Source organism: Vipera ursinii, assembly GCF_947247035.1.
Source record: "Vipera ursinii genome assembly, chromosome: 2".
Taxonomy (NCBI): Eukaryota; Metazoa; Chordata; class Lepidosauria; order Squamata; family Viperidae; genus Vipera; species Vipera ursinii.
The window spans coordinates 88161541-88186665 of NC_139513.1; the positions used below are offsets into that span (position 1 = coordinate 88161541).

At 37.8% G+C, this 25125-nt stretch overlaps 2 protein-coding genes across 6 annotated transcripts in view; one reads left to right on the forward strand and one right to left on the reverse strand.

Moving 5' to 3' along the window:
• SKP1 (S-phase kinase associated protein 1) overlaps window positions 1–25125 on the forward strand; it is a 33728-nt gene that overhangs the window by 203 nt on the left and 8400 nt on the right. Inside the window, exons 2-7 of one of the 5 annotated variants that reach the window (XM_083352705.1) lie at window positions 1872–1968; window positions 5941–6014; window positions 7665–7808; window positions 8419–8559; window positions 10878–10941; window positions 16932–17351. In XM_083352705.1, coding sequence (XP_083208831.1) covers window positions 1872–1968; window positions 5941–6014; window positions 7665–7808; window positions 8419–8559; window positions 10878–10913 — 492 coding nt within the window. In that variant the 3' untranslated portion in view covers window positions 10914–10941; window positions 16932–17351. Of the gene's footprint in view, window positions 1–2; window positions 454–1871; window positions 1969–5940; window positions 6015–7664; window positions 7809–8418; window positions 8560–10877; window positions 11295–16931; window positions 17352–25125 lie in introns of those variants that run through there. The other 4 variants (XM_083352708.1, XM_083352707.1, XM_083352706.1 and 1 more) reach the window with 4 other exon arrangements.
• Window positions 18188–25125, reverse strand: part of TCF7 (transcription factor 7) — a gene marked incomplete at its 5' end in the record, with an annotated part of 151765 nt that continues 144827 nt past the window's right edge. Inside the window, 2 exons of the mRNA XM_083351105.1 lie at window positions 18188–20394; window positions 24649–24721. Of these exons, the coding sequence (XP_083207231.1) occupies window positions 20073–20394; window positions 24649–24721 (395 nt within the window). The 3' untranslated portion in view covers window positions 18188–20072. The remainder of the gene's footprint in view (window positions 20395–24648; window positions 24722–25125) is intronic.

The window sequence follows — 25125 nt, forward strand, 5'->3', positions numbered from 1 at the left end:
AGAGCAAAGTTAGGAGGAGGCTTGTAAGGCCGCAGGGGAGGACAGGGGATGACGGCTTGAGAACCTATTGCAGGTGGTTGCTAAGGGAGCGGCTTTTTCCTCGGGAAGGGGTGCGGAGACGCGCAGCCGAAGGGCCGCCTCCGCCATCTCTTCCAGTAGCCCGGCTCGTCCTGGAGATGGACGGAGGAAGGGAGGGAAGGTGACTACTCTAGGAATCCGCACTCCTTTACAGATGGGTGTTCGTCTCCCGAGCCAGAGGAGCATTTTCCCATCCTGTTTCCCTCCTGTTAAGGAAATAACGTCTCGTTTTGTTTTGTTTTGTTTAAAAAGAGGGAGTTGATATGTGCTGCATTGCTTGACGGTGTGAGTTTTCGCAGGGCGTCGTTAATTTGCGAACCGTGCACACTTGGAAGAGGAGAGTGTGTTTTGCTGGAGCGAAGCGAGAATACCGTAGTGAGTGAAATAAAGGGTAGTAGGGCTGACGTAGCTAGCCGGGCACTTCAGCCTCTCTTGTTTTATGCAGAGGCTACCCTAATGCTTAGTCACGATTGCCTTTTAATCTGAAGCGGCTTATAAAAACTGTCTCTTAAACAATCTGGTGAGTTTTAAGCTTATTGGGGGGGAAAAATAGCCGCAAGTAACAATGATAAAAGGGCTGGATGCAAACCTCGCCTTAGGATTTAAGGATGTCCTAAATCAGAGGATTTAAATGAGGATTAAAGTGTCCATTCAGTTTAATGGCTCTGTTTGTCGGGCTAAACAAGAGATTCATCCTGATCCCAGTGCTGCACAGTTAAAATGTTTCTACTGTTACAATTGATGCTTAACATTACAGGTGTATTTTGTTTGTTAAAAACGCTTGTGATTTTAATGGGAACTTTCCTTATGAAAAATACCATGGAAATAATTATTGTGCCTTGAGCTCTCCAAGGTAGTATGCATTACTTATGGAATACTAAGAAATTTATTACCCGCTTTTGTTTTAAGGGGTCACTGCAGCTGAAATTACGAATTTTGCTTAATCTTATCCAAAGCAGATTGTGTACTTTTTAGATACTAGATTCATATATTTAGTGATTTCTGGTTTTGTACCTTGAAAAATAATTTGGGTTCCTCTTAAAAACACTACCGGTAATATTGATTATGTAGCTTCTTTCATGATGTCTGATCACTTCCCAATATGTTGTTTTCCAAGTAGTGTGAAGAACGATGGTGTAAAGATAGTTAGTTGAAAGTGCAATATTATATTTTCAAAACTTGCTTGATAATGATTGGAATTAGGTCAGTGACCATGAATCATGTCAAAATGCCCAAATAGTTACCTCATTCTGCAAAATGAATGCCTGCTTTTGAAGCAAGCTTCAGGCATATGTAATACACTGCCTTAAATAGAATAATACAAGTCAGATTTAGAATTTTTTTACTCATACATTTTTATTAGTCATGTGCACCACTTTATATTGGAAAGTAAAAAGTTGCTTTGAAACATTAAAAGGTAAAAAAAAGTTTAAACAAGCTTCTTGAGATTCTTGATTAAAACATGTATTTTAGTCTTATGCACTGATATTCCATAATAATGATTAGTTTTAAGGCAGCAACATTGCAAATATAGTCAAGAGTAAGTTGTAATCTGATCAAGCCCATTTTTTAGCCATTAATTTTAAGCAAACCATTCCTTAAATGGTTTGCTTTACTTAGCTAATATTATTGACCACATTGTGATGATGCAGGGATGGATGAAATTGAGCATTGCAAAACAAAAAAATTCCTTTGTAAATATGGTTTACTGTCTCTCTTGATAGGAGATGCTAATGAAACCACAAATGTCATACATAAAAATATAGGTAAAATATTTTTTCATTCATTTATAGATGCCTTCAATTAAACTGCAGAGCTCCGATGGAGAAATATTTGAAGTTGATGTTGAAATTGCAAAACAATCTGTAACTATCAAGACTATGCTGGAAGGTATGGGCATCATAAAGATAAATGCTTTCTGTATTTCTATTTCTCTGCACACACACCAGCCATTTTTAATTTGATATATTGGATTTTAATCCTTGAATCAGTCTTAGGGGTCATGGGATGTCTTTCTTTTATGGGGTTTTTTACAGCCTAGTGGATTTCCTGAGACTAAGAGCTTCTTGGCAAAGGCATGGGCAAGGTTGTCTTAATTTTTGTTTTAGAGCTGATAGTGAATTCTTACTATGTCTTGCAACTGGGTTACAGTTAAGCCTTGTGAAGCAATAATATGAAGGTAATGGAAAAGTAAAGGGTAAAGGACTCCCTGCGGATTTTACTCCCCTAGTTGTTGCTGACTATAGGGGGCGGTGTTCACCTCTGTTTCAAGGCCATTGAGCCAGTGCTGTGCGAAGACATTTCTGTGGTCATGTGGGCAGCATGATATCACAGAATGCCGTTACCTTCTCACCGAAGTGGTACCTATTTATCTACTTGCATTTATATGCTTCCCCAGCTGCTAGGTTGCCAGGAGCTGGGGCGAGGATGGAGCTCACCCCGTTGCATGGCACTTGGATCTCAAACTTGGGCTGCCAGCTTTTCCAGCAGACAAGCCCAATGTTTCAACTGCTGAGCCATCACGTTGACATAAGGGTTCATAATTATCTGTCATAAGATAGATAATTAAAATGTGAAGTTTTGGAAGCAGTTAAGCCTTGCAGGATGAAAGCTTAATTCTGCTTGGGTCAGAATGTTTAAAAAATGATGAGGAATTTAGCCCCATAACTTATTTTTTAAAATCAATTGTTCATAGACCTTGGAATAAGAGTCTAGAAATCTTTATAAAGATTTGATTTCAAGCTACTTTTACAGTTGAATGTTGGAGGAGTAAGTAATATTTGCAGAAATTTAGCCCTTTTCTCTGTCCATAAATGGTTATTTGTAATGTATTCAAATTCTGTATTATACACACTTTCTAAATTTCATTATCTCTGAATTTCAGTAGATAGTCCTTGGGCTACGATGGCAGTTGTAAGCAATGTGGTTATATAAAACAACATCACATGACTATCACTTAGTGATGGCAATTCCAGCAGTACCAGTAGCCATTGTTAAATGAGGATTGTGTAGGTTGTTGAGGACCTCACGTAATCATGACTTCCTATTTCCTGCCGGCTTCCCCATTGCCTTTCCTTGTAGGAAGCCAGCATGGAGCTCAGAAATTGTGAGCATGTGACCAACAACATGTGTTTTAATTGTAAGCCAAGTCCTGAGAACTGAGATTGTAGTCGTGGCTATGGGAACCCTATGATGGCTGGAACTCCAAGGATCCATCATCTCTCCCCCCCACCCCCATACAACATTGTCATAACTTTGAATGGCATTGAGCAAATGGTCATAACTTGAGGACTAGTTGTAATCATCCAGATAATTGCTTGTCCCAGTAATAGTAAGTAAGGGGAAAGAGGAAATGTGAAACCTTTTAAAATTTATTTCTGTAAATTTTTTATTTTGAATAATGCAGAAAATATTTAAGGAGTGAAAGGCATTAGTCTGTTTGGAAATTCATTAAATAAATAAAACAATAATATATTCAGAAAAGGATGTTTTGTGTGATAAAAATATGCATTTTCAATCCCTTTATGACACTCCCAATTAATATTTGCTATATCTGATTGATAAAGTGGATGACAACATTTAGAATATGTAAACTTTTTGATGTTGGTGGTTTCTTCTATTTTAATTACTCTTGCCTGCTCATTTTTACTAAGTAGGGAAAAACAAAGTGATACTACATTGTTTAGAGTTGAACAGCTATTTGTAATACAAATTATTTTAAAATATATTCCATCCCCAAAATTGGTAAATTTTTGCATGAGGTATATTGTTACAGTGTATATACCAAATATGCTTTTTCAAGTAACACAAAACCATATTATTTGATTTTATACTTCATTTTCTAAAAAGCTGTTCAAAAAAATCTAGACATCTTTTTGGTTAGTTACAAGGGAATAGCCACATCAAATACTTATACAGAGACCATGGCATAACTTTGGAGGGTTTTTAAAATGTATATATTTTAAAATGTATCATCGTGATGTATCTGTCCTCCTTTTATGCTATACTTGAATTTATACCACTTGTTCTGGTCTTGTTTCTTCACTGCTATTTCAGGGTATTAGACAGCTGCTTTAAGCCAGATAAATCCATCAATTAAAATGGATTAAAATGAACTTGCAGTTCTATTCAGTGTAAGCTTAGAAATATTTGTTTTTAATCTCACTTTTTTGGAATATAAGGAAATGTATATTGTTATGTGCTTCAATAATCATAGCAGCTTAGCTTAGGAAGACTGAAATAAAATATTCTTTTTATAATTCTCATTCAACTCTATTCAAATTTTAATATTTTAGCACAATGGTACACAGAAACCTCAACTAATTTTAAATAAAATGATGCAATTAAATTATACAATGGTAAAGTTTATGAGAAAACCATGCTTTATTTCTTATGTGCAACAGTTTTTTTAATATTATAAATAGTTCTCACTTAACAGTGGTGATTGGGACTGGGAATTTGTTGCTAAACGATGCAGTAGTAACGCTGCTTAGGGATGGCAATCCTGGCAGTCACCATTGCCAGGAAGGGACAAGGGGAGGGGGACAGGCTGCCAGCACGGCTGGCGGCTGTGCTGCCAGTGGCCATGGCTTGAAAGGCCGCTAAATTGCTGGACAAGAGTCGCACAGCATTAAGAGGAGAGTTGCAGGAAGATATTTGTAATGAGGGAGGGAGAAAAACAGGCATCCCCTGAAGGAGACCAGCAGATGACCCTTGCCCTTTTCATACACCCGTGGCCGGGCGAGGCGAACCGGCAACATGCCGAACCTGCCTGTGTGCGCGCAGAGGCAGAGGAGAGTGCATGCGCCTCAGCCTCTGCACCCGCACAGGCAGGTTCGGCATGTCGCTTGTTCACCTCACCCGGCCGCTTGGCTCAGTGAGGAGAATGCACCTCAGCCTCTGCGTGCGCACAGGCAGGTTTGGCATGTCGCCGGTTTGCCTCGCCCGGCTGCTCCGCGCTGTGAGGAGAATGCGCTGCTGCCTGCTGGGGGCTGGGCAGCATAGTACAGGTAACATGGACTCTCATGCCGCTTGCAGCGTTCCCTCACCCGGAGTCCATGGGTATCTGAAAAGGGCGAAGGTCATTGGCTGGTCTCCTTCAGGGGATGCCTGTTTTTCTCCCTCATTACAGATATCTTCCTGCCACCCTGCTCTTAACACTGTGCGGCTCTTGTCCAGCAATTTACAGTGGCCTTTCAAGCCATGGCCACTGGCGGCACAGCCACCAGCCGCGCTGGCAGCTTGTCCCCCTTCCCTTGTCCCTTCCTGGGCACGGAGGGGAAGGAAGGGACAAAGAGGGAAGGAAGGATTCTCATGCTGCGACCCTTCCCCAGCTGCATTTCTTGCTTGTTTGTCGCTGCCACCCGTGTCCACACCTGGCCTGTTTTTTGTCCTCCTCTCTTCCTCCCCCTCTTACCTTTAGTGCAGCTCCAGCTGACTCTTCCTCCTCCTCCCCCTCCCAAGGCTGCGTCTTTTTTTTCCTCTCCCTCTCCCGCCCAAACTGCCTCCTTTTATAGCCTCTCTTGTCTCCACCCTCCTCCTCCTCCTCCTCCTCTCTCTTCCGGGTGTGCTGGAAGTACTGATCCTGAGGCATTTGCCTCACCCCAGCAGCGCTGCAGCTCCCGGGGACTCTCTCAAGGCAAGTCCTGCGCTGTGCCGCTTTGGCTCCTTCCCTCTCCGGCTACCCTGGGCTGGGCAGGGCCGTGTACCACCTGCCACGTGCCAATGTGTCACAGGTGGTACGCATACCATCGGTTGAAAAGCCCTGTCCTAGGGGACAACTACTTAAATATGAGCCAGGGGCTAAATTATTAGTAAAAATGGCTGCTAATATATTTTTCATTGCTTGTTTTTCTTTCTTAGACTTGGGAATGGATGATGAAGGAGATGATGACCCCGTTCCTCTTCCAAATGTTAATGCAGCTATACTAAAAAAGGTAATAATTCTATTTCAATAAAATACATAATTTTGTTATTTGGATTGTAGATAGTTTTAATTCTGTTGTTTTTATTGTGATATTGTAAAACATGATTTGTGAGATTGTGGTGGGATAAAATTAAATTTTGTGCATGATATGATTAACTGAAGATCTTGAATTTCTGTACAATAGTAAATGCTACTGAAGATCTTGAATTTCTGTACAATAGTAAATGCTAAAGCTACGAGGCCATCTTTGCTTGAGGTTTTTCCACACTGCAGTTTATTATTGGCATTCATGTCAATAGACTATAGTATTTAATATTAACTTATAACTATTGTCTTATATTTAGTACATGTGCTTTATGATAAGTTTATGTTTAATAGTATATTATTGAATATTTTCTGTGAGTTACTTAGATTTTGAAAGACTGATTACAAATGCTTTTACACTACTTCGGTCAATCAATAATTAAACAATTCCTCAGTGCAAAAATTAGGCCTGTTCATGTGGAGCTGACTTTTTTTTTTAAAAAATAGTTTTTCTAGTGAAGTTCTTTTGAATCCCTTGTTGCTTCTGGAAGGACAATTTTCTGGTCAAGAATGCCGTTGTTCAGCTTTGCCATTGTAACATCTATGCCATTTCTGGAAAATGCAAGTTTGTCTTGTGTTGATACAGAGAGTGATTAAAGCATTTCTTATATAGAACACTGCAGTGCACTTCACACAAGGTTGACCTTGAATCTTTAGAAGTTGCAGTTAGTGCAAATATGAAGGCATTCTGGCATGGATTTTGTTGTCCATTTTGCACCATTTTTGTTGTCCATTTTGTGCCATTTCTTCTATCACTTGCATTGATTAAAATTAATGTTAATTTAAGTTCTTCGGGGGTTTCTTATTTTTGTTATAGTTTTTGTCATACTGAGAACCTTTTAGAATGGTAAAACTATGAAATAGAACTTTCTTGTGATAATAGCCCAAATATACAATTTTTATTCTGATTAGATTATTCCTGTTTGGTTTACTTTTAGGCAAATTGTTTATTTTTAACAGTTTACTTTTTAAATGTTTAAAATTAGACTTAATTTTAAACATTTACTTTTAGAGTACTTTATATTCATGATGTTTCTGTACTACAAGAGGGTTCAAATAGTTGTAGAAAAAGAAAATATTTGATTATGTATTTAATATCAGTGCAATATTCTGGCAAAATTGTTAAAGGATTTATCTTTACCTTTATTTTAGAGATAACAAAATAGAAATTTGCATTATTTTTACATTATTGAAAATATTTTTCTAGGAAGTAGCTAAACTAAAGTATTTTAGTTAGGAACATTTCTGTTTATCATTTTTCTGAATATTTTTCTGTAAATCCTTTATATTAGTATAATTATGCTTGGAATTCAGAATAATAAATTATATAAGAAATATGTGAATTCTGATTCATATTTTCTAGTCTTCTGTCTCTACAAGATTGGCACTTAAGCATTGTGAGCATGCTTAATTTGAAAATGGTGCAGCCTTTTGTTTAAACCCATAAACCATGTTTGCAGTATTGTGCTAAACAATGTTTATACAAAAGCTTTGTGGATGCTAGTAGAACACTAGTGCAGTAGAAAACACAAAAAAATATATAAAGTTTTTCCATAACATATTTCAATTTCCAAAGGTGATTCAGTGGTGTACCCATCATAAAGATGATCCGCCTCCTCCTGAGGATGATGAAAACAAAGAGAAACGAACAGATGATATCCCTGTGTGGGATCAAGAATTTCTCAAAGTAGACCAAGGAACTCTATTTGAACTCATCCTGGTAGGTTGGCCTAGTATGTCCTGTTCCATTGATATTTACAGACTAATGAAATATTGGAGTATAATAGAACTTGTGTGTATTTTAATGTCATAACTACTTTGCAGAAGTCTAAAATATCAAATGTCAAAGCATCATGATTGTAAAGATGCAGAGATAGACATTGCAAGCAACAGTAAATGAAATCACTGAAAGCATGTTTAATTAACTGTGCCTACAGGATTAAAGGCTGAGATTTTGCTTAGTTTATCTCAGAAGTTTAAACAAGAAAAAGTAAGTATGTTTACTGGTTTGTAGTTCTTGCTGCTTTTTTGAAAGCTCAGCAGAACTAGTTGAACAATGAAAACTTGATATATTGTATCGTATGGAATATGTATTCCAAAGTACAAAATTTATAACAGCACAGTGAAATTTTAACTGGCAGTCCTTACAAAGTCTGTAAATAGAAGAAAGGCTTATTGCCATTAGCAATAATATTTCTAGTTATACTAGGCTTGATTTTAGTTATCACTGGTTGCTTTTGTGTATGATTACTACTAGAAATATAATATGCACTGTTATTTAATAAATCACTGATTTGCAAAGCCTTTAAAATCTGTTGCTTTCTGTAAAGGCTGCAAACTACTTAGATATCAAAGGCTTACTGGATGTGACATGCAAGACTGTTGCAAATATGATTAAAGGAAAAACACCAGAAGAAATCCGCAAGACTTTCAATATTAAAAATGACTTCACTGAAGAGGAGGAAGCCCAGGTATGTGAAGCCCTTTTACTTAAAACAAAATCTATTTACTATTTAATCCTACACACACACACACACACACACACACACACACACCCCCCTCAAATATTTGTTTTATAGACAATACTTATTTGGCAATTCAGCCTTCATGCCTTCATATAATTAAAATCAAATGGCGAATAAAATAAATCTGTGCTCTAATTTGTCCCATTCACTGGCTTTGCTACCCATGTTTTCCAGAAAATAAGACCAGGTCTTATATTAATTTTTGCTCCAAAAGATGCATTAGGGCTTATTTTTCAGTTAGGTCTTATTTTGGGAGAAATACAGTACTAAATGCATCAGTCTGGCTGACAATCTTAACTGGGGCTTATTTTTAGGGTGAGGCTTATATTATGAATGTCATGAAAAATCATGCTAGAGATTATTTTCCGGTTGGGTCTTATTTTCAGGAAAACACGGTATCATTCGTGTATGGAAAAAAAAGTCTCAAGCAAGCTAGCTTACTGTATGTATTAGTACACTTGCTATTCCTCATTAGGGAGCTTAGAACTACAGTATATACCAGTGGTGGCAAACTATTTAGAGACCAAGTGCCCAAACTGCAACCCCAAACCCACTTTTTTATTGCTGGGTGCCAGGTGGGCGTGGCCCACTGAGTGGGTGTGGCTGTGGTGGTCATGGAAGATTGGGTGGCTATGGCCAAGGTGGCTGTGGTCACCTCAATGTTGCTCGGGAGGGACACCTGTGGGAGGTGGGCAGGGTTGGGGGAGCTCCAGGAGGGGCGGTAAGCAGGAGACTCATCCTGTAGCTTGAGGCGAGGCAGGGTGGGGGTGCCATTGCCATGGGGCAAGGCAAGGGCTGGGGCAGCTGCTGCCTGACACCATTGGCCCCCGCACACAGACCAGCGAGCGCATGGGGGCCAATGGTGTCTGTCAGTAGCCACAGCCTGCTGGCCCCTCGCCAGGTGCACTCTGGGGCTCCGCAGCCCATCGCCAGCAATTCAAAGAAGCTGCCTCCAAAATGGATGGTCGGTCAACAGCTAAGGCGATACAGTGGGTCATGCCTGTGAAAAGGAGAGCATGCGAGGCCAGGAGGGACGGGATGGGGGGGAGGGAAACCAGCCGTGCCGGGATGCATTCAGCCACGTGGGACCTTGGCGAATTAGCAGGCGGCTGGTTGAAGAGGGACAGCTGCCACCTCCGGGGCATGGCGCGGGTGCCCACAGAGAGGGCTCTGACTAACACCTCTGGCACCCGTGCCATAGGTTCGCCACCACTGGTATATACAAAAAGCAGTTTTTTTACATACGCAAATCAAATTATTCTATACATAGAACTTAGTACCTCTTAAGTTTTCTCCCTTGGCCCCCATCATCATTTAGGGACTTGCCCCTTCCAAGACAAGTTATTCTATGCAGAATAATTCGCCTAGTCTCTCTGATGTCAAGATAATAAGGGTAGAATAAGCAAAATCTCTGCAAGGAGCATTACCAGTATAGGAGTCATTGAGGATTTTACTTCACTAGTTGTTGCCAATTATAGGGGGTGGTGCGCGCGCGAGAGAGAAAGCATTTTATGGAAAAATGCTAGGAAGAAAAAAAATCAAGAGATAAAGGCGAGATGACTTGCAAAATATTTTATTATTTTTTTTATTGCTGATTAAACATGAGTTAGAGTAGGTTGCCTGACACAATCTAGATGTTTAGACTGCAGTACCATATGCATGGCCTCTTGAGTGGCACTGTTGAGAAAAACATTTAGCAGATGCTAGGTTACCTAGCATAGATCTGTAGTGTCAGTCTTGCTATTGTTAGATTCCAATTGGAAGGACTTAACGTCCAATGCTCTACTATGGAATTACTGTGTGATTGTTTTAAATTCTTTTTAATTCTATCACTATAATTGTTGGACTGCAACAATTAATAGTGACAGAACCATTTGGACCATTTATCCATTTGATTTCAGTGGATCATTAGCATGTTGAAAATAACTGCTAGTGTCCTGCAAACAGTATTCTACCTAATAAAACCCATTTCTTCACCCCAGATTTTTACCCATCTTTGATTTTCTTTTGGCAGAATAAGTTCACCGTGTTAAAAAGCTGAATGCAGTCAGTTCTAAAATGTAGCTTTATTTCCTTAAATATAGATATATTAGTTTTGCACAATAGTACACTTAGTTTTTAAATACTACTTGATATCTGGAAGACAGCTGAAATGGGGAAATAATTTGAATCACAGGGATGCTATTAATATATATATAAATATCTAGAAGAGGTATTTGACATAGCTCTTCAAGTGTAATTGTAAGGTTTGTCTTTGTTTTTAGGTACGCAAAGAAAACCAATGGTGTGAAGAGAAGTGAAGCTTTGTGCCTGATACCTAACAACACTGTAAGGATTGTTCCAAATATCAGTTGCACTGCTCTGTTTATAATTGTTAATATTAGACAAATGCAGCAGCAAATGAAGTTGTACTAGTCTGGTGGTGTTCTCTTTGCATGTGTAACGTTTGAATATAGATTTAAATTTTATGGTTTAATCAGTGTAATCTGATTTCCTTATTTTGCCCTTTTCTCTAAATAAAACTAAACTCCGTGAAAGTTCTTTATGGGAATTAGCACTACAAACTACACCTTCCGTGAGTCTGAATGTTTCACTGTCACATTAAAATCCTTAGCATGTTAGAATTCAGAAGTCTCTGACCTTGTAAATAAAATTAATTGCAAAAGTTTTCTGAAACTGAATCGGTGAAGCCTGCTTTTATTCATGGAGTAAGAACCACAATATGTTTTGGAAAAACAAGTTGGAATAATTGTTTTGGGATTCTTCCATCTTTTGTAGTAGTAACATTATTGTTAAAACTAAGCAAATTAGCTTTGCTTGATACCTACCATTCTAATCTAATATAGGTGTGACCATGGTAGCGCCTGAGCAGTTAAAGCTCTCTTCTGCCTAAATACTTAATATTTCTGTCAAGAAGCATATTATTTGGTATGTCCTATTTTTAAAACTAATAAAAATTTCAGTTTTGACCAAAAGTAGATTTCTAAAAAAAAATCTTGGACAGTTAATATCGGTTTCAATATTTCCTTATAGCTATCAGAAACATGACATCAGATTGCAGTGATTTGTCACTGCATGCTAAGTGGTGATATGTATTAAGATCATAACACTTGCCAGTAGCTGAGTATTTTTTTCATTCTTTGTGATTCCATTTAGGTGTTAGAGGAGAGAGATGTAATAAACAATGTAATTATCCCCCCCTATTTCTGTATGAACACTAGGTAGAATAAAAGTTAACTAAAGATCAGTGATGAGCTTAAGGATTTAATGTACAATACAGAATTTTAACATTTAACTATGCATAACAAAGTGTGTATACTGGGCAATTTCACAAATTTGGTCATTATCAGAAGTAATAAAGACATTTTTCAATAAAATGGTTGCCAAAAAAGATTAATCACTAGTAATATTTTAATATAAAAATAAGTGTATTTCCTACAAAATAGTTCAAAAACCACTTAAGTTTCAGTTGAAGAATCTAGTGATAAAATGAGTAATGAAGTTTTAGAATTTGTCTCTTTTCAACATATCGCAATTAGATGAGAGGATGATGAAAAACAAAAACAAAACAATAAAAAATGTGACAGCTATGGAATCTTAGTTTCTGAACAAAGTCTCCATTCCAATCCACCCACTATTTCTGTCTCTGTGCCTTAAATGTTTTATCTTCGTATACGTACACTGCCATTTTCAAGGTACTGTCTCAGAACACACTTTGGCAGCCTACTGGGCCTAGCATGGGGTAGCATTGGAATCTGTTTTCAGATGATAGCAGTGTTCTGTTGTAAAAAAAGGTACTACAAATCCTTTTCAGTCACTCATTGTTTAGCTGTTATAAGGGAGCACTTAGGAGAACTGAGGTTATTGCCTTGATAGGAATTACAGTGAGGCAAAAAATTATTTGATCCCCTGCTGATTTTGTACGTTTGCCCACTGACAAATGGTCATACTATAATTTTAATGGTAGGTTTATTTTAACAGTGAGAGAATAACAAAAAAATCCAGAAAAATACATTTCAAAAAAGTTATAAATTGATTTTGGAATTTAATGGGTGAAATAAGTATTTACCCCTTCGCAAAACATGACTTAGTATTTGGTTGCAAAAACCCTTGTTGGCAAGGGTCAGAGGTCAGATGCTTCTTGTAGTTGACCATCAGGTTTGCACACATCTCAGGAGGGATTTTGTCCCACTCCTCTTTGTAGATCCTCTCCAAGTCATTAGGGTTTCGAGGCTGATGTTTGGCAGCTTGAACCTCCCTCCACAGATCTATGGGATTAAGGTCTGGAGACTGGCTAGGCCACTCCAGGACCTTAATGTGCTTCTTCTTGAGCCACTCCTTTGTTTCCTCAGCTGTGTGTCCTGGGTCCTGCTGGAATACCCATCCATGACCCATTTTCAATGCCCTGGCTGAGGGAAGGTGGTTCTCACCCAAGATTTGATGTTACACAGCCACATCCATCGTTCCTTTGATGCGGTGAAGTTGTCCTGTCACCTTAGGAGAAAAACACTCCCAAAGCATGATGTTTCCACCATCATGTTTGATGGTGGAGATGGTGTTCTTGGAGTCATAGGCAGCATTCCTCCTCCAAACATGGTGAGTTGAGTTGATGCCAAAGAGCTCGATTTTGGTCTCATATGACCACAACACTTTCACCCAGTTCTCCTCTGAATCATTCAGATGTTCATTGGCAAACTTCAGACAGGCGTATACATGTGCTTTCTTGAACAGGGGGACCTTGTGGGCACTGCAGGATGTCAGTCCTTCACGGCGTAGTGTGTTACCAATTGTTTTCATGGTGACTATGGTCCCAGCTTCCTTGAAATCATTGGCAAGATCCTCCCGTGTAGTTCTGGGCTGATTCCTCACCGTTCTCATGATCATTTAACTCCACAAGGTGAGATCTTGCATGGAGCACCAGACTGAGGGAGATTGAAAGTTATTTTGTATTTCTTCCATTTGCAAATAATTGCACCAACTGTTGTCTCCTCACCAAGCTGCTTGGCAATAGTCTTGTAGCCCATTCCAACCTTGTGTAGTCTACAATCATGTCCCTGACATCCTTGGACAGCTCTTTGGTCTTGGCCATGATGGCAAGATTGGACTCTGATTGATTGATTGGTTCTGTGGACAGGTGACTTTTATACAGGTAACAAGCTGAGATTAGGAGCACTCCCTTTAAGAGAGTGCTCCTAATTTCAGCTCATTGCCTGTATAAAAGACACCTGGGAGCCAGAAATCTTGCTGATTCATAGGGGATCAAATACTTATTTCACTTATTAAAATGCAAATCAATTTATAACTTTTTTGAAATGGTGTTTTTCTGAATTTTTTTTGTTATTCTGTCTCTCACTGTTAAAATAAACCTACTGTTAAAATTATAGACCAGACATGTCAAACCTGCGACATCACATGACGTCGCACAACGTATCAGGACGATTTTGCCATTGCCGGCAATGGGGTGGGCGCAGCTTCCACATGACGCATCCAGCACATGGGCCGGCAGTTTGACACCCGTTATAGACCGATCATTTCTCAGTGGGCAAACGTACAAAATCAGGCAGGGGATCAAATAATTTTTTCCCCTCACTGCAGCATTTGTCTGGAAATTTGGGTGAAATCCATGCTTTCTTGGCCATATAAACAAGAAGGGCAGAGAACTTAGAGCCCAAAAGAGCAGTAATCGAGACTTCCCTGTAAATTTCAAAAATGTATATTGTTTGTCTTTCAGTTTCAGAAACTTAGTTCTGTTCATAATTATGCTGGTTCCTTCCTTCTACATTGCTGTCTGAGAACTGAGATCAAAGCAGTGTGGCTGGCTGTCAACTCACAGAATGCACTTTGGCAAATTACCCTAGTATTTTTCATCAATGAAGAACAGCTGTTCACCTAATTTGTTTTTCACTCCCTTGCCCTGAAGAAAAGTTAGGGACTGTCTCCCTAGATGGTATTTCTCTTTTAATCATAAGGGGAAGCTCAGGCTAAGTGTTTTTACCCATCATGCTTTTTCTAGCCAAAGAACCAGTTTCATATACATTAGTGGTTAAGGCACCAGGGTATAAACTATATAAGTTCTACTTCTATCTTAGGTATGAAACTAGCTGGGTGACTTTGGATCCAGTTGGGTTCTCTTAGCCCTACAAAGAAACTCATGGCAAAACACTTCAGAAAATCTTGCCAAGAAAATTGCAATCCGGGCAGTTACTAGGAGTTAATGTTGGCTTGAAGGTACCATTTGCCTTCTAATAATGGCTGATGCAAAAATGAGACCCAGTCTGTTTTAGCCATTTGAAGAATGCTATTCAACTGGACCCTTTCAAATGGAAAACAATGGCTTTCTCTTTGATGGTGGCTACAGACTCATTTGGGGAGGCACAGTTTAATTATAGGAAACTGAGCATTGAATAACATAAATTAGTGAAATGTCACTTTAGAATAGTTGGAGATACATATTTCATGTACTTCAGTCAGAGTTGAAGATCACAGCTGATACAGTATTGTACATGTATAGTGAATAAGAGAGGAGCTCACACAAAATCAGACAGCAACACCTGCATGTTGCACCTATAGTGCCTTTATTAGATTTAACATAATTGCAGCTTTCTTTCAACTGGTATAGCCCTATCCACTTGAGGGAAACCTCTGTCCCTGAAATAGTATATATTTCTTTTGTAGGAAGAAAATAAAGAAATTATAAAAAAAATAGAACGATCAATTTTCACTGCCATTGTCTTCAAGTGGCTAACCAGATCTACCATTGTTGATTTATGCACTTAATATGCTGGTGTTGATTGAAGTTTTGATTGCAGTTAATGCACACTGTCTTTAAGAATAAAGTCCTTTTAATGCTGTTAGATAAAGTGCTAAATGTTCAGTTTTAAATTTGAATGCTTGATGAATCTAAAATTATTGTGGCTCATTGGTTTTCTTCATAAACTGTCATATACACACACACACACAAATATAACATTGTTTATAGGATTATAGTCCCCAGTTACCCATTTTTGAATGGACAATCTGGTAGATCACTTTTATTTATAAAGCCATAAACAAATTTTAAACAAAGAAGCAAAACAAATTCAAGATTAAAAAAAACAAATTCCAGATGATAATTGTACAAATGAGAGAATTTTTCCCCTGCTACATACATACATACTTTTTTTTTGGCTTATTACAGTTAAATTTCCACGACATGGTACATTCAGTCTCTTCAGAAAAGCAAATAATGGCATTAAAACTGCACTTGCTGTGTATACATTTAACTCATGAGTAAAACACCATGGTCAAAGCTTTCATTTTACACAGCGAGGGAAGATAAAATACAGAAAATTTAATACAGCGTTTTTAAGCGTCTCTTTTTGGCATTTAAGTGATACTTGCATTTGTGGAATCTTGATTGTTTTTAAATGTTTCTAAATTCTTGTGACTGCTCTAGTCTTGACTAAAATAGCTTATCTTCCTAGTTACTATAAATGATAATCATGCTGATTTATATTGAATAGTTAATTCAGTTCCATTTTTACACATCTAGTTATGTGCTTATCTGATTGTAGGTGCAAATGCAGAAGTACCTCTTTATGAGCTATGCTTTTATCATTGGGTTCAGGAGGCCTTCACTAATTTCAGAGTTCCTCTGAACTATTGATTGGGTGAGCCTTTCTGGAAGAAGAAATCAAGTATAACATTTTAAAGAATAAAATTTCAAAATGATGATATTTTAGGGGGAAGTGCAGGTTTGGGCAACCTTTTGATGCCAAAAGGCACATCTAATTTTCCATGGGTTACTAAAGGTCTTACAGGAGGACTATTTCATGTATGGCTAAAGATACTGGCTGGAAGCTGGGAGACTGTTCTAATCCTACTGTGAAAGAAAATATCAACTGTGGCTTAGTGCCAGTCACAGTTTCTCAGCCCTAGGATGAATGCAACGGCAAACCATTTCTGAAAAATGTTCACAAGAAAACTGCATGGACTTGTTTGTGTAGTTTTGTAGATCAAAGCTAACTCAAAGGCACAAATAAAGTAAAATAAAGTGAAATTCTTATATGTATGTGGGCTGGGATTTTCCCAACTCTGATAAGTTTTTGAAGCTGAATTATTTTACTACTTGTACTATATTTTTGGTGAGTTTTTGCCCTAAAGATGGGGAAAAATACTACCAGCTGTTCTTAGAAGTCATTATATTGGATGGTTAAGGCAGATGGCTAAAAAAAAAATGGCTGAGAGACTATGGCTTATCTACTCTTGATTTAATGAGGTTTCTGAGAGCATTCCAAAAATTTAGATTAGGAGTCACTTTTCTTCTTGTTTCCCTTCAGTTCCTAAGATACTTGAATGAGAACATCATGCAAGTATTAGGAGGATCAACCTTCAATTCTACCTTTGATTCATTTATGGTCAGTTTACTCACTACTTTCAAACTGTAACCTGTCAGGATTACTGCCTCTTTCTAATCTTGCTGAAAATGGAAGGAAAAGAATGTTAGAAGTTAACTATGGCTGGAGTCTGAAAAAAATGAAGTCAATGAAGGAGTTTTCTCAATCTGTATCAAATGTAGGTCTACAGTTACATAATTATTAATTTGAAGTTGCAGACTGTCCCTACCATTATTTATACTGATTTAAAGCTGTAATTGACTGATTTCTCATTCCCCAGAAATTTCTGTTTTCCTTCTCAAGAGAGAAGTGGGGAAAATCGGAAGCAGTTTCTTCTCATTGCCGCAGAATAAAGTACTATGGAAAATACTGTATGCTCCTCAACACTGCAAATTGCGTAGTTAATTTTTTGTGTTAGCTTGCATATAAAAATACTTCTATTTGATTTGTCTGAATCAGTTTTTTTCTTGCTTTTTGTTCCTTTAGAGGTAGCCTTTTCTAAACTTTATCTCTTAAGGATTCAAGGTTTCTTCAATAAAAGACAGTAAAGAATGAACATGCTAATGTAGAATGCTTGCTCTACATTGCATTCTTTACTAAGCTTCATGTTGCTCAATTAAAAAAAAACAAGCAGCAAACTCAATACAATGGATATGTATCTAGGTTTTCCTCTTTACTCTCACTAGTCCAAATGAATTTATTTCAGGTTTTAACCAGCAATAATTTTTGCCTCGGCTGTGCGTGTTGAGATAGAGCAGAGAAAGCATCAAAATAGGGAGAAGGCAAATATGAATTGTCATAGATGTATGCTTTATGTTGCTAAATATAAGACTTGAAAAAATAAGTTTATTAATACACTTACAGAAAAATACTCTGTATGAATCTGAAAAACTGGCATTGCAATAAATTGCAGTGAGAGCAGAACTTGGTTTTTTTCAGTGGTACATTCTTAACATCATGTACCTCTGGTTCAATCAAAGGTTCAATCAATTGTCTTTTCATCAGAGTATTGTATTGCTACTGCTGTTCTTACCTAGAATGGAATCTGGTGCTGCCCTTTTTAGTTACGGAATGGTGTTAGGAAAAGAGGGAGGGAGACAATTCTTCTCTTCAGCCTACATTTCCTCTCCACCCCCACTCCCCCACCACATCTGTTCTGGGAGGGATCAGAGAAGTTCTACAGGATTGAATGATAGCACAAGAGAATAATTCCTTGTGCAAGCCATCTTCCACCTGTGCAATATTGGATTTTGCCCAAGGTGATATCATAAACAGTAAAAAAATTGTCCAAGAATATTTCAGAATAGTGCTTTAGTTAAAAAAAGGGATGAAAAAAGTAATGCAAAATCAGTCTTTAATTGAAAAATCTCTTATTCCAAATAAAGGCTAGATTTTTATGAGATCGCCTCAGTTACAAGTTTTGTTGATTGAAAAAGGTACTTTTGATTCATCCATCCTGACACTGATTACAGCAGTGAGCTTAAGATGTATTATAAGAGAAACCACTAATCATTCGTTTGCTCACAACTTCTGCAAGAGATGTGTTTGGGCTAGTAATCTGTCATGCTCTATGAGTGGTGAATCGATAGTTTTTAATGTCAGTTAGAAAAAATAATCAGAGAAGGAGGCAATAAAATAAAGGGAATTAAATATTCTTTGTCCATGCTAGCCAGTCATGTTAATGCTCACACCCATCTTCAGATTTATTGAGGTCCTTTCATATGGAGTGAAGCGATTTAGTTTCAAGTCAATAAAGTTAGAGAAGTGGGTTTCAAACTCTTCAGGGCTGTTACTTCGCCAACTTCCTTTGATTTCCAGAAAGGTTAATGTAAGGTTTGTTGAAATACCATTGTAAAGGTGATAGGGATCTACTTTATCATTGATAATAAAGTGACACCCATTTCAGCTACTCCACATTATGAATTTTCCTACCCTTTCTCCAGTAGCTCAGCACTCCCATTGATACTACCTCAGTATGTTGGGATTGGTTGGTATCAATGTGTGACTCTAAATTTGTCCTCTGAGAAAACTTACCATCCCTAAAGTAAGCACCAGAAAGGAACCATCTGGGTTGATTATATGCTTAAAGTTCAAAGCAATCAACTTTGCTTAGCACTGAAAATGAATTGGGCTCTGGGGAAGCGTATAACTTTCAGATAAATATCTTCCTTGTAGAACAGACAAAAGGGATACAGAGAATGAAGAATATGACTAGGCTTCAATATTGCAGCTGTAGGAATGACTCAATAGGCAGAGTGCGCTATCACAATTGGCTTGAAATAGATGGTGGGTATATCTTGGCAAGCTTTTAAGAAGCCACAAAGACTGCAGAGTAATTTTTTAGTGATTAGAGGCACAGCTTATATCCTTTTCTTATTTCCCACTCATTATGTAGCAAAAGCACGGTAACCTGTGAAAAATAAGTATTTTTGAGTTTTGCATATTTTACAGTAGATAGCATAAAAAAAATCTTTACAGCTGAAAAATTGTGATGCACACAGCCCTATGTCTGGAATACTATATAGACTTTCACAGCCAGTGTTTTCTCCTATTTCATCACCTAATAAAGCTGCTGGATTAAACATTTATTAATGCCATCCTCCCTTGATCCCAAAGATGAGGCAAAATTAAATATTTTAGTTTTTTACAAGTTGCTTTATACTTTTTCTGTGGAACATTTGAGCTTGTCATTCAATACTGGTTTTGTAACGTGTAATATCTATTGGATGGCTGAAACTCAGGACTGACTATAATGGTTTAATAAATGCCTTAATGTTTATAGCACCTCTCATCTGCAATTAAATTGGGGTATTTTGTTTTTATCTCAGTTGGAAAAGGAATTAAGTAATTCAGTTACTGACCAGACTTAAGTTTATCTTCATACTTTTCAAAGAGACTATTGATGTCCTTACTCAGACAACACTTTTAGTGCTGCAGTATTGTTGTTTTCTGATTTGGCTTTTAACTGACTTGAAGACTACCATTTGATGGCACGCTGAAGTTCTCTCTCCGTAGCTTCTGTATGCAGCAGAACCAATCGGCAAAGTGCCTGATGAATCTGTGCGCCTTATTGTCACATTAGTACTATGTTCCTATTGATATCATATTGTATCCTGAGGATTCACTTGGCACTATGGATTTATGAGGCACTGTTGAACATTTAGAAGGAAGTCCCGATGTGCTTGTAGAAGTTTTGAGATGTGCAGACAAAGAAGAAGGATTGGCTTGGTTTTGGTGTATAAGATCAGCAGGAGCAGCGAGCTTGTTTGGAGTAAAAGCAGGGGATGTACACTGGAGCACATCCAAAGGGGGGGAGGGAGGGGAATCTATAGTACTTCCATTGGAAGAAACTGGGCTGGAGCAGTGTCCTTTTCCTTGTAGGTACCGAATGCACTTCTTTTTCCTCCTAAGAACAGTGGAGAGAGTTATCTGTAAATAAAGGGTGAATTTACAATGTCATATTTTTTTAAAGTGAAACCATTATAGCATGTAATACAAGTATAGTGTCTAAGGAACAAGGATTTAGACACAAAAAAACGTATTGGTTCTTAACTTCTATCACTCCAGTTTTTGTAAGAAGCATATTTTTTTTTAAAAAAAACTTATTGTCAAGTTGCATTTTTTTTACCACTAGATGGAGGTGTAACTGTAAAACTGCTAAAATTTCTCCAAGCTGATGTGCAAAACAGATAAAAAGTTATCAGAAATGTTTAGTTATGGTTATTACTCTCCAAGGGGTTACTGAAAGAAAAAAGAAAAAAAAAAAGCCACACAGGGATATGTAGATTTGGATAATTCCCAATAAATAACAAACATAATGTTTTTGAGTCAGTCATTTAATTGGGTTTTCTTTATTTAGTTTTAGGACTTGTGTGGAGAACAGGTCATGTTTTAAGTTGAATTCATGGGTATAGTGGTTAGAAACTAGAAATGGACTAAAACCTGGAGACCATGAGTTCTAGTCCCACCTTAGGCATAGAAGACAGCTGGAGGACCAATAATTTTTCTCAACCCTTGAAAAGGAGCAATAGCAAACCACTTGAAATCTTATCTAAAAACTGCAGGAACTTGCCCAACAGTTACAGGAGTCAACGGTCTTAAAGGCATCCTCTTCACAAAAACATTTAGAGATGAGTAGCGGTTTTGGCAGGGGTAATTCTAAGGATGCTCTGTCCATACTTGAGCATATTTCAGAAATTATTCTGCTTCCTTGAGTATGAAGTAATTATAATTCATTGACTAGCTTGACTAACAAAGGATGTTACATTAATTTCAAAGCTATAATCTTATATTTTCCATTCCAGTTCTGCATATTTCCATTAAAGCTTGGGCAAATGATTAAATATTTATTTTGACAAACAGGCTTGAACTTTGAAAGCAAACAAATTCATTTTCACTGAAAATGCAATCTAATTCACCTTGATTAAGCTATTTATGTGCTCTCAAACCACTTTGGGCAAAGGCTGTGGGAAATGGACTCTCAAGTCTTCCCACCCAGGATTAGTTGATGGACTTTCTGTCAGGCAACTTCAAAATTGCCTAGTATAGCATGCAATGAAGCTACGTAGCCTGGAAAGTCCTCAGTTTATGGGAGTGGATCAACGGTGCAACCCTATGATAGATATATTCTAGGCAGTTTTGTAGCAAACACCACAGCCAGTCTATCTGAGCCCTCTTGGTACACAAAAGTTTTCCAAATAGGTTGATTTTGACCAATACAACAGAGTTCTTTGCAGCATGCAATAAAAGTGGCCAGCTTCAAAACACTTCAATCTGAGAATTTTCAGCTTATGAATGCAAAAAGAAAGCAGGGGCAGTATTGGTGATATTTTGGCCCTTGGAGAGTTGAACAATTGATGCCAGCCAGCCACACATCTATGGACTGTTGACCAACATGGGAAGAACTGGTGGCAATTTCACTTCAAGTCCTTTTGGCATTGTCTGTCAAAAAGTCTGACAAGCATGTGTCAGGACAGGTGAGTGGTGGTGCACCTTGCTCACACCTGTCTGGCCTATTTGGCACCTGCTGGGGGGTGCTCCTGGCCAATTATCTTGAGAAGAACAAGTAGGCCAATGGTGTCACTGACTGCCTCTGCCTAGGATACACTGGATAATGCTCTGCTATATTCTTCCAGCCTATGGTAGGAAATGTCTACCCTGTACTGAGAAGGCACTCTCCATCTTCTCTCGCAGGCCTTGCCAAAGAAGATTCTTCTCAGCCCACATTTATAAGCTCTGTGGGAGTATGGAGTCTAAAACAGACTGAAATGGAACAATTGTCTTAAAAGTTGGAGGTCTTTATTGCATTGTGAAACAACTTCAAGGGAATGCCACATTTGAAAATTTGTAGACTCGTATTATTTTGGGGAAAGATAAACCAGTAAGCCAAGGATTTGAATTGCAGTAATATCCAGCTGTGCTGCCTGTCTGGACATTATCACTGTCCTGCTCCCTTTCAGATATGCAAATTGGTTTGTGCATCACATTTTAGAAGAGGAGGAGGTAAGGAATTAGCTTCAAAGATGCAGCTCAACTACTTTTGTTAATCTGGAATCAGTGTTCACTACAAGCAAAATGTTAATTCTTACTTCAGTATAAATATATTCAGAAAGAAAAGAGTACCATATTTGTGTTGCTAGAGAAGTTCACTATTGTTTCTAGTCTTGAATATTAATTGATAACGTAGTCTATATGGATACCATTTATAAAAGAAAACATTTAATAGCAAATAACAAGATCAGAATGAATATTTAGGGTTTTTTCCACTAAAAGTTCAGCGTTCTGATGGCTAGGTAGACATGATGCAACCATTGCACATTGTTACAGAAGCCATTTATGTTTTGAATTCCTTCGTTCAATAAACCATTATTGAAAGAAATTATACCAACCATCAAAGTAAACATTCTATACTTAATTGGAGGATTTAGATTGTTTGAATCAACAAATTGGGTAAAATCATGTTGGGCTGAGAGAACATGATTTTAGATCCATGATCTCCCAAATCTAGAATAAACATCCTGACATTGTGCTTCCAAAGAGCACCGAGGTTTTCCTTAGGGCTAAGTAGCTCTCGAAATTCAAAGAAAAGTACTGAGAGCCATCAATAGTATGACAAGAGTGTGAAAAATAAATTGTCCTCTATTCTAAATAAAAGCAAGATAAGAAGACTTATTATGGGAGAAGTGAGTAGATACTCTTTATCAGTTTCCATGGGAAAGGAAGGATCTGAACCAGGATTGTTGACCCTGCTCAAAGTTTGAAAGCTCTTGTGTTCTTCCTTTTCTGTGTTACAGTATCTCTCAAATAGACTTTGGTTTACAGATTACTTCTTTGTTACTTTTCCTATCATAAATGGAAGCCATTTGGTTTGTATTACATTTGCAGAATCATATTTTGCTTATCAATCCTACCCCCTCCCCAAATAAATAAATATTGGGAAGTTCTGTCTGTATAAAAGCCCATCTTTGAAGAGCCCTTTATTACAACTTTTTTTTTCATCCATTATTTTAAAAATAGTCTGAATCTGTTCTGGAAGAAAAAAGTGGGGACTGTATGCTTACATTATCTTCAGCCACAGATTGCTTCATTTGCCAGGATAAGAAACTAAAACAACTAGTTGTAGGGAACTGTTCATGCATAAGTATTGAAATCAACTGATACCAAGAATAATGTGTCATTGCTTCCTTACAACAATTCTAAGGAGCAGGAGTCATTTTTTACTAAAGGACTACTAAGAAGAGAGAATCGTGGAGGACCACATGTTAAAAAGCTCATAGAAGCCATACTGTTTGGATTGGCAATTGGCAAGGAAGGGCATATAGTACCTGTCAGTAGGTCTTGGTTGCTGATTCATGGGAAAGTATTCTGATAGTTTGCCACTTTTACCATTAGACCATTTTAAATAAATCTGATATCCTTTTCCAAAAATGTAATCATTTTTCTGTATACTGTTCTAATTAAAAAAGTTCCCATCCCCATGTACTATGTATGCTAAGATATAATAATAATAATAATAATAATAATAATAATAATAATAATAATAATAATAATAATAATAATAAGTTGGAAGGGACCTTGGAGGTCATCCAGTCCAACCCCCTGCTCAGGCAGGAAACCCTATACCATTTCTGACAAATGGCTGTCTAGTCTCTTCTTAAATGTTGGAGCATTCACTGCTTCTGTAGGCAGGTTGTTCCACTGATTAATTGTTCTCACTTTCAGGAAATTTCTCCTTAGTTCTAGGTTGCTTCTCTCCTTGATTAGTTTCCATCTGTTGCTTCTTGTCCTGCATTCGGGTGCTTTGGAGAATAGCTTGACTCTCTCTTCTTTGTGGCAGCCCCTGAGTTATTGGAACACTGCTGTCATGCCACCCCTCATCCTTCTCTTCATTAAACTAGACATACCCAATTCCAGCAACCATTCCCTATATGTTTTAGCCTCCAGTCCCCCAATCATCATCAATTTCTCTCTTCAGCCTTAAATGCAGAAAGCATCTGCTCAAACGGAGCATGTGGAAAATGGAGAGTAAGCCTAAGCAGCACCATTAGTAGAGTTAGAAAAGGCAGCTACAGAAATGATGCAAGAGAGATAAATCAAAATAGAGAATAACCAACTTTGTGGTAAGAAACAAGGCTGCAAAGCGAAAGTTCCTGATACACACCTGCATGGGCCGCACCAGTCCATTTGTTGGTTGAGGCCAAAACGAGCTCTGCATTTCTTAGGAGAGGCAGGATCTGAACAAGGAGCATGCGTATTGAATGGGCAAGGCAGAGGCACAAACAGCAGCAAGAGCAGGAGAAGAAAGAAAAGATGCAATGTTGATTTAGCTGCTGAAGACAAAACTAAACAGGCCATGTAAACTCAATTCTTCGCATAAATGTCTACTAGCATCATCTTTCCCCCCCCAAAAAAAAAGTGAGTGTTAAACAAATAAATTTGATAGAGCCACGAATGCAATGATTCAGAAAATAAATTGCAGATCACTAGTATAAAATACTAGGGTTTTATTCTTTGTTTTATTTTGGTCACTTTTGTCTTTCAACCTATGCATTTTTAGAGAATATTTGAAAAACCCCTTTAGGCTTGATTAGATCTGAAATTCTGTCGAACAAGCAAGCTGGTCTGCTTTTTATTTTAG